The 9,427-nt window shown below is 31.8% G+C and overlaps 1 protein-coding gene across 1 annotated transcript; it reads left to right on the top strand.

Moving 5' to 3' along the window:
* Positions 1-1,364: 1,364 nt before the first annotated feature.
* LOC100267152 (acetate--CoA ligase CCL3) lies at positions 1,365-6,564 on the top strand. Its single transcript, XM_002276497.4, has 3 exons — positions 1,365-1,734; positions 4,597-5,187; positions 5,368-6,564. The coding sequence occupies exons 1-3, from the start codon at positions 1,519-1,521 to the stop codon at positions 6,262-6,264; spliced, it is 1,704 nt and encodes a 567-aa protein (XP_002276533.1). The 5' UTR covers positions 1,365-1,518; the 3' UTR covers positions 6,265-6,564.
* The last annotated feature ends 2,863 nt before the right edge of the window (positions 6,565-9,427 follow it).

The raw sequence follows: 9,427 nt of genomic DNA, 5'->3' as shown, positions 1-9,427 counted from the left end.
CTTAAAACAATATCAATCAAATAGGTTTTTTCTGCTAATTTTTTTTTATAAACAAAAGAAAAAATTTATATAATAAACACATGGATATATCATACTCATCCACTACATAAAATATCATGTAAATGTATATGTGATTGTCATTCTTTTTTAATCAAATTCCGATGTAAATTAGAGTAATTTTTATAATTTATTGTTATTTAATTAGCCTTTTAAAAAATTGAATTAGAAGAATTATCCAAAACATATTTAGAATTACTTTAGGCTACATTTGGTTGATTCTTTTTTTGTCCTATATCATGTTATATCCATGATTTTAAATATGACCATTTAGGCTATAATTGATTCATGGAATAAGATAAGATAGAAAATGATATATATATATATATATATATATATATATATATTAAAATATCATATTTTATTTGATAAAAAATATATATTTAATAATATGATTTTCAATGAGATATGATATATTTTGTATGCATATTTTATGGATGTAATATTTTAAGATAACATATTTAATAAAATATATTATGTTATATTATGTTTATATTTAATTTATAAAATAAATAAAAAATAGTATGAAATATATTTTATTTTTAATATTTAAAATAAATTTTATATCATATTCAAATATTTTGTATTTTAAAAAATAAAACATTTCTTATATTTAACAATATTCATGACCAAAATATTTAAACTTTATAAATAATTTTTTTAATGTTATCTTATAATATATAAAAATAAATTATATATCAAATATAAATATTATTTTATTTTAAAAATATTTTTTTTTAGTTTTTTTATTTTTAACCATAAATTTAATCTACAATAAAAAAAATTTATTTTGTAAAATGAATATATAAAAAAAAAATAAAAAATAAATTTATGATATGCTAATATGAGATTACTATACTGTTAAAAAAAGAGAGTGGATAACATATTTCAACATATGACATTATATATGATGAGTAATTAAATAATATAATTACGATGTAATATCTCTTTTTTTATCATATATCATTTAGGTAATCAAATATGACATAATTAGTAGTTTAATAATATTATTTCCTTTTATGTGAAAATAGAAACCTAATCATTTTATAGTCTTTTTTGTGTATAAGTATTCTGTATCAGGCTGAAGTCTGGCGATTTCTGGAAAGTTTGTTGTGGAAATGTATTTTATTCTGCCTTCTACGGTAATAATCCAAGCGTCCAAACAGCCGAAATGGACCGCAAAAGCTGTAACCAGAGCTAGTGTGGTTACAGTCAATCCCCACCGTCGATTCTTGCGGCAGTGGGTCCCATTTGATGTAAAATTTAATCGTGGATTTATTTTATCACAGATTGAGAACATTTTGGTCATTTCCATATTCAACATGCTCAACATATATATAAAACTATAAGTGGAGGGTGACCACGTGGCAACTCTCTCCACGTTGATTATAAATACTCGCAATTCACGAGAGTTGCCATATTCACAACCGAGGAGAGGTAGATAGTGAGGGTTTAGAGAAGATGGTGGTGGAGCGCGACATAGATGATCTACCGAAGAACGCAGCGAACTACACGGCCTTGACTCCGCTGTGGTTTCTGGAGAGAGCAGCTGTGGTGCATCCCAACAGGAAGTCAGTGATCCATGGATCTTTGCAGTACACGTGGCTCCAGACTTATCAGCGGTGCCGCCGATTGGCTTCCGCTCTTTCTAAGTATTCCATCGGCGCCGGCAGTACGGTACTTCGGTTTCTCACATCTCTAAAATTTTCATTCTTCTGCTTGGTAGATGAGAAAATGAAAGAAAAGAGAAGAAAATATGAAAATCTTTTGTTGGTTGCTGTCTTGAAAGCGGGGTGTTTTTCTCCCTTTCTTAAAAAGGAAGGGTTAGATTCACAGTATGGGATTATCTTATCCTTTTAACCAAATAATATATATTTTTTCTTTCCCTCTGAAAATAGGCGGTGAATTTAATTGATTCGTTTATTTAATTACCACGTTAATTAAATCTTGTGCTGATTGAATATGAATCCAGTTCGTTGGCTTGAATTTAGACCATTTTTTTTTTTTTTTGGTTGTAGATCTGATTTTTTTATTCTGTTTTTTGAAATATAGAAGTAAAAGTAATTTTTAATCACTTGTGTCAAAATCAACATGATTGTTGTGGTTCTGAATCATTTAGTCTCAGGTGTTATTTATTCAAAAGTTGTGGAAAGTCTTAAAAAAGTTTATTGACATTTTGATTTTGAATTTTCATTATTACTTTTTCCTTTTAAGAGTTGTTTATTCTAGTTTCAGACAAGAGGTTATGTTATCATGCTCAGTATCATTATTCCTACTATTGTCGCTCTATTTTGGGTTATTTGATTAAAAGGGTTTTTAAAAACATCTTTATAAATACTGGAAATGATAAAGAATATTTACATAAAAAAAAATGGTTTACTTTAAAAAAAACATGAAAATAGTTAGATTCACAATTTAGGGATTAATTGATTCATTTTAGTAAAATATTTCTTATATTTTAGAAATTGTTTCAGGATATACGAAATTTTGGAGCATGAGTTTTGAGTATGTTTATATATTTTCCTTTTCGATTTAAATAATATTTAATTTTTTTAAGGGCATGTTTGCTTAAGGAAATCATTAGGACCATCTTAACTTGATTTTAGGCATCAAAACACAAGATGGGTCCCACAACCCAGTTGATATTTATACTAAAATTTAAATGGAAAATGGAAATTATGGAACAAAATTTTAAGATAATAACAAAAAAATTTAAAATAAATTTATATATTTAAAATATAAGAAATACAAGATATAATTGTATTTTAATTTTGGGGGGTTAGTTTAAGTTTTCTGCAGGTTTTCCCTTTAGATTGAAAAACCGTAAATTGGGTATGTTGGAGTATAAAAAAGATCACCCAATCTCGTCCAAATGTCGGGGTTGAGTTTAGATTAGTTCACACTAACCCACCTAAGTTGTAAGGTTAGGTGTTGTTTCTTTTTTTTAACTTTTTGCTAAAAGTGACTTGGTTTTGTTGAACTACCAATTTTCCTAAAAACTGAAGGATTTTGGCCCAATATGCATATTGACACCTTCCCTTATGTGCAGCCCATACCCACATGTGGAGAGACATAGAGAGAAAGGGGAAGAGAGACAAACAATTGCAAATAACCTTGTTTGGGTTTCCAAACATGTAAATGGGGAAACAAATATACAAATTGCGAAAAGGCAACTCGAACGCATAACCTCTCACAAAACCAAGTTCTGATATCATGTTGAACTACTAATTTTTTTAAAAACCTAAAATACTTTTGTTTTTTTTACTTATTTCTTAAATTTTTGACTGAGTAGAAAAAACCAAAATATTTAATTTTCTTTTTAATGCTAAAAGTAACCTATTAGTTTTTCTTTACTAGTTAATACTTAATAAAAATAAAATATCCAAAAAAACATATAACTTAATATTTAATACTATTAAATACTATTTTATCTTAAGTTTGATTTAGAATAAAGTAAGAAAACAAGTACCACCCTAGTTTAATCCACTTATCATACAATTATTCAAAAATATTTAGCACTTTATCTACTTATTTTTATTTTTTTCAATGGAAAAACCAATAAAAATATTAATTATAAATACACAAAATAAATAATACATATGTTTATTTTTTTTATGAAAGGGAAAACTAATAAATTAGCAAATCCAAAAGACGGTGATGGAGATAATATTTATATATAAATAATAACTATTTTATACAAATAATAGCTATTAATAAGCTTTGTGTTATGGTTATAATAATTTTGTTATTCTTGACAAATTATATTACAAAAAATAGTTATAATCATGGTATAATATATTATTTTTTTATTCCCATTATAAGAAGTTGGATTATTCTTTAATAAGTTTTTCCTCAACTATGAAGAGATTATAATCATTTTTGCTCTCTGCCTGTAAAAATGTTAGTACTTTTATTATTTGCTTATTAAAATAGCCAAAGGGCAATAAGTTGTCTTCATCTCACTCTATGTCCAAATTCACTGGCAATATTATTACAAGCATAAGAGCAAGAGTAATAAGGCTGCATTTTAGAAAAAAAATTGCTGAAGATTTTTACCTGGCTTGTTTGGATAATTTAGCGAACAGATGGTTCTGCTTGTTTCCCTCCCAAATTCCATATTCTCTTCGGATTTGGCATCATTTAGGGCTTATAATCCATTTCAGTTTCTTGAGTTACTTCCTGAGTTAGTTTCCCTTTGGGAAATTATTCTCATTGCTTGGTTGTCTGGACTGCTTGAAACTTCTTGTTCACCTGACTCATGAAATCAAAGAGTAACGCAATTGCCTTTGTCATTGTGTGTGTACTTTGATTTTGGGATCCTCATCCCTGCTCCTTTCATCGTATTCATCATTGTAAAAAGCATGGAATTTTCTAACATTGTTCCACTGGACCTCATGAGGTTTTATAATGATGGCCAGAATTATGAATCATTGATCATTCTGTTTTCCCTTCATCCTAACTTTGTATCTGATAAATTGCCTCTATGTTGGATTGGAGCTAGTTGGTGGCTGAATCTTAGTGTTCTGATTATACTTCTAGGTAGCAATAATTGCACCAAACATCCCTGCCATGTATGAAGCTCATTTTGGGGTTCCCATGTCTGGAGCGGTGGTGAACTGTGTTAACATTCGTCTAAATGCACCGACAATTGCTTTCCTTCTTGAGCATTCATCGGCAGCAGTTGTAATGGTGGATCAAGAGTTTTTCCCATTAGCAGAGGAAGCTTTGAAAATCTGGTCAGGGAAAAGCAAAAATGATTTTAAGCCTCCCCTTCTGATCGTCATAGCTGATGAAAGCTGCGATCCTAAAGGACTAGAATATGCTTTGAGGAAAGGGGTCATTGAATATGAGCAGTTCCTGGAAACAGGAGACCCTGAATTTGCATGGAAACCACCACAGGATGAGTGGCAGAGTATTGCTTTAGGGTATACTTCTGGAACTACAGCCAGCCCTAAGGGGGTAGTGTTGCATCATAGGGGAGCATATGTCATGGCCCTCAGTGGTGCTCTTGTATGGGGGATGAATGAAGGAGCTGTGTACCTATGGACACTTCCAATGTTTCATTGTAATGGCTGGTGTTTCACTTGGACACTTGCTGCTCTTTGTGGGACTAACATATGCCTTCGTCAGGTACTTCTGAATCCTTTGTTTTTGCCTCAATATGTTGGAGAATTCATGCTTATCTTAATAATGTCTTCAATATGTTGAAATGCTTTGCCAAACACTACAAGGCAGTTTGAAAACAGTTGCAGGCCGCCAAAAGGGGTTTGCTAATGTGATCATGCTCCTCTGCTTTGTACATTTTTGTAGGTTGCAACCAAGGCAATTTATCAAGCCATAGCCAACGATGGTGTAACCCACCTCTGTGCTGCACCAGTGGTCCTCAACAGCATAGTCAATGCCCCCAAAAGTGAAACCATCCTTCCCCTTCCACGCGTGGTCCATGTAATGACAGCTGGGGCTGCTCCGCCCCCTTCTGTTCTCTTTGCCATGTCCCAACAAGGCTTTCGTGTCACCCATACCTACGGACTCTCAGAAACCTACGGCCCCTCCACAGTATGTGCATGGAAGCCTGAATGGGATGAACTACCACCTGAAACTCAAGCCCGTCTCAATGCACGCCAAGGTGTCCGATACATCGGCTTGGAGGGCCTAGATGTGGTCAGCACCACAGACATGAAGCCTGTCCCTGCCGATGGAACCACCATTGGTGAGATTGTGATGCGGGGTAATACTGTGATGAAGGGCTACTTAAAGAACCCGAAAGCCAACGAGGAAACTTTTGCAAATGGATGGTTCCATTCAGGTGATCTTGGCGTGAAGCATCCAGATGGGTACATACAACTTAAGGACCGATCAAAAGACATCATCATCTCTGGAGGCGAAAACATAAGCAGTGTGGAGATTGAAAATGCTGTATACCTGCACCCTGCAGTGCTAGAGGCATCAGTGGTGGCAAGGCCAGATGACCGCTGGGGGGAATCGCCTTGTGCTTTCGTGACGTTGAAGCCAGGGGTTGATAGGTCCGATGAAAGACGCCTGGCAGAAGATATTATGAAGTTCTGCCGGTCCAGGTTGCCGGCTTACTGGATTCCAAAATCTGTGGTGTTTGGACCATTGCCCAAGACAGCCACTGGGAAGATACAGAAGCATCTGCTGAGGGCCAGGGCGAAGGAGATGGGAACCCTAAAGAAGAGCAAGCTGTAGTAATCTCTCAGGGTAGTCCATGAATGAATAAAAAGAGGGATCTTCTTGTTGCCGGTTAGTCTCCCTCGTACTCTGTTAATTCATTCAGTTTGGGCTATAGGATTTGTGGTTGGGCTACTAATATGGTTATGCATTTGAAGAAAAATACTTCTCTCATATTCACCTTCCCCAATTGGGACTATCATGTACTGTTACTTATTTAGGAACTCGTTTGGACGACTGAGCCAAAGACCGGATCAAAAAGCCCACCATTAATGATCAACATTTCAATATTCTATTTATAAAGTCAATTTCAAAATACATATCGATGTGATATTTACATGTGAATATTCAATTAACGGAAAATTCTGATGAATGTTATCCCTATCACATACAGATCAGGTTGGTCTGAAATCTTGGACCGATTTGATGTGTTGATGGTATGGGCCATGTCGTAGCCCATTGACATCTCTGTCCAAGCCCAGTAGCCAGGCCTTGAGATTTCAAAGGTCAGAATAGAAATGGGCCTTGTGGTGGACCCATCTATGGTAGTTCCTAATGTTATGCTAACCAAAATTTGGTGGAGTGGGATAAGACTTAAGAGCAATGGAGCTCCTTCAATCCATGTCTTTTAGATTCTCTATTTCATTTGTTCTTCCTTTAAGGCTTGTTTGGTATACAAGAAATAAGAATAAAAGTAGGATGAAAACAAGGATGAATCATAATCTAATGTATAATAAAGTAATCAAAATCTTAGTATGAGTGTATTTGGTTTTCATGACAATGATTTTCTATTTTCATTCCAAAAAAAAAGAAAGAAAGAAAAAAGAATAAATTAATGAATGAGAAATGAAATTTAGAGTTTGTTTGAGCTTTGTTTTTAAAAAACAATTTTTTTATTTATTTCTATAAATAAAAAATTGTTTTTCAAATTCAAAAACACATTTGGTTTTTTTTTTTTGATAAAAAATAGTTTTTTGAAAACATATTTTAATTATTTTCATTTGTTTTATAAAATAATTCTATAAATATGGAAAATAATTTAAAATAAAGTATTACAAGTAAAAACTATTTTTAAAAAGCATAAAATATAGGTTTAGAATATTTCAAGTTTTCAAACAGACTTTTATACTAATAAACATTCAAAAACTGTTTTTTAAAAACTATTTTTCAGAAACTGTTTTAAAAATGGAAAATGTTTCCAACAAGTGAAAGATTTTCATTCTCATTCTTCATTACATTACATGATTTCAAACATCATTTTTATCATAGCAATAGAGGACTTCATTTGAAGAAGATTCAAATGATGCAATAGGATTACAAACCAAAAAAAAAAAAAAAAATTAGGGACCTGGAAGCCCACCAAGAATGACACTCGAGCCAAGCGGATTCCTGGGTTCGGCGCCACAATGAACGTTCTCTATGGCGATTCTGTCTGCGGCCAGGGTGACGTCGATTCCATGAACAACATCGTCTCCCGTTACCAGTACTACCTTGACCTGATGGGTGTCGGCCGTGAGGAAGCAGGGCCTCATGAGGTTCTTACCTGCGCCGAGCAGGAGGCTTTCAACCCGTCATCTTCTTCATCTTCTTGAGCTGTAAAAATGCCCGTGTTCTTTGGTATTCTATTTTGTTTGTTATGTACGTGAGAAAGCACATATTCGAGTCCATATGTATGTATAATCTTCTTCTCTGATTTCTCTGCAATGATCAGGATTGCTTTTGAGGACTTCACAATTCTAATTCGTTATTTCTTGATGCCATTTTCACGACCAGAAATTTATATAAATGTCTCTTAATCCAAAAATTTGCCTTGCACATTGTTTAATATGAAAGCTTAGATGGGCTTGAGCCCATTTTGGGAGCCCAATTAGTTGTCCAATCTCAAATCACATGGGGGAAGCCCGTGAAGACCCCTTCCGCAGCCTCAACTTTCCGTATGCTTTCTAAAAGTCAACATTTGATTCCTCAGCATTGGGATTTGGACTAATCCTCTTGATCTAACAGATGAAGCCAAACCGTCCATCTCTGATTTACTTAAAAAATAAATTAAAAATGTAACTTCAATTTTGATGACCTCCATTCTTCCATTTTTAAATCAACTAGAATCTTCTTCTCAAAATGACCATAACACCCTTTCAATTTTTTGATTGAGACTAACCTTAGGCGAAAGTTTTAAGGAAGGGATTTTGTTTTTTTTCCCTTAGGAAAACTTTATCATTAAATATAATACACAAATATTTTTTTTTTGTTTCATTTTTTTAGAAAGGTTATATTAAATTACATGACATTTATTATTATAAAGTAATGTGTAGGTTTGTCCTTTGCTTAATTAGTTAGGCATGTCCCGTAGGCAAAAATTTTAATTATTTTTTTTCATTTATTTCTTCTATTTTCCTTTTTTTTTTAATGTCCCATTTTCCCCAAAATTTAAAGGAATATACCATAAAGGAGTGCTAATTTTTTTTATATAAAAAAATAAAAAAAATTTATATAATAAATACATGGATAAATCATACTCATCCAAACATATAACATAAAATATCATATAAATGTATATGTGATTGTCATTTCCAATGTAAATTAGAGTAATTTTTTATAACTTATTCTTATTTAATTAACCTTTTAAAAAATTAAATTAGAAAAATTATCCAAAACATATTTAAAATTACTTTAGGCTACATTTGGTCGGTTCTCTTTTTGTCCTATATCATATTATATCGATCATTTAAATGTAATAATTTAGGCTATATTTGATTGACAGAATAAGATAAAATAGAATAAGATATATATATATATATATATATATATATTTCAAGATATTATATTAAATATATATCTAATAATATGATTTTCAATGAGATATGATTTCATTTGTATGCATATTTTATGGATATGATATTTTAAGGTAACATATCTAATAAAATATGTTATGTTATGTTATGTTATGATAGGTTGCTAACTTAGGAAGAAATGTCAATATTGTTTTAGCAATCCTATCCATATTGATGCTATGTGCTTTATTGGTTATAATTGCATGCATCATGTTTAATAATAATATCTTGCCAATTGCTAAATTTCTCTTTATGCTATTTATGTTTGATTATATCATTTTGAGCATCCTTAATATACTCCTTGAAGTTTATAAACTTGAATATTTTCTAAATTTAAAGGAACATATATT

The sequence above is a fragment of the Vitis vinifera genome, chromosome 5 (assembly GCF_030704535.1).
Source record: "Vitis vinifera cultivar Pinot Noir 40024 chromosome 5, ASM3070453v1".
NCBI classification, from domain to species: domain Eukaryota; kingdom Viridiplantae; phylum Streptophyta; class Magnoliopsida; order Vitales; family Vitaceae; genus Vitis; species Vitis vinifera.
The sequence above is the reverse complement of the archived record's forward strand: the minus strand, read 5'-3'. Positions and strand labels throughout refer to the sequence as shown.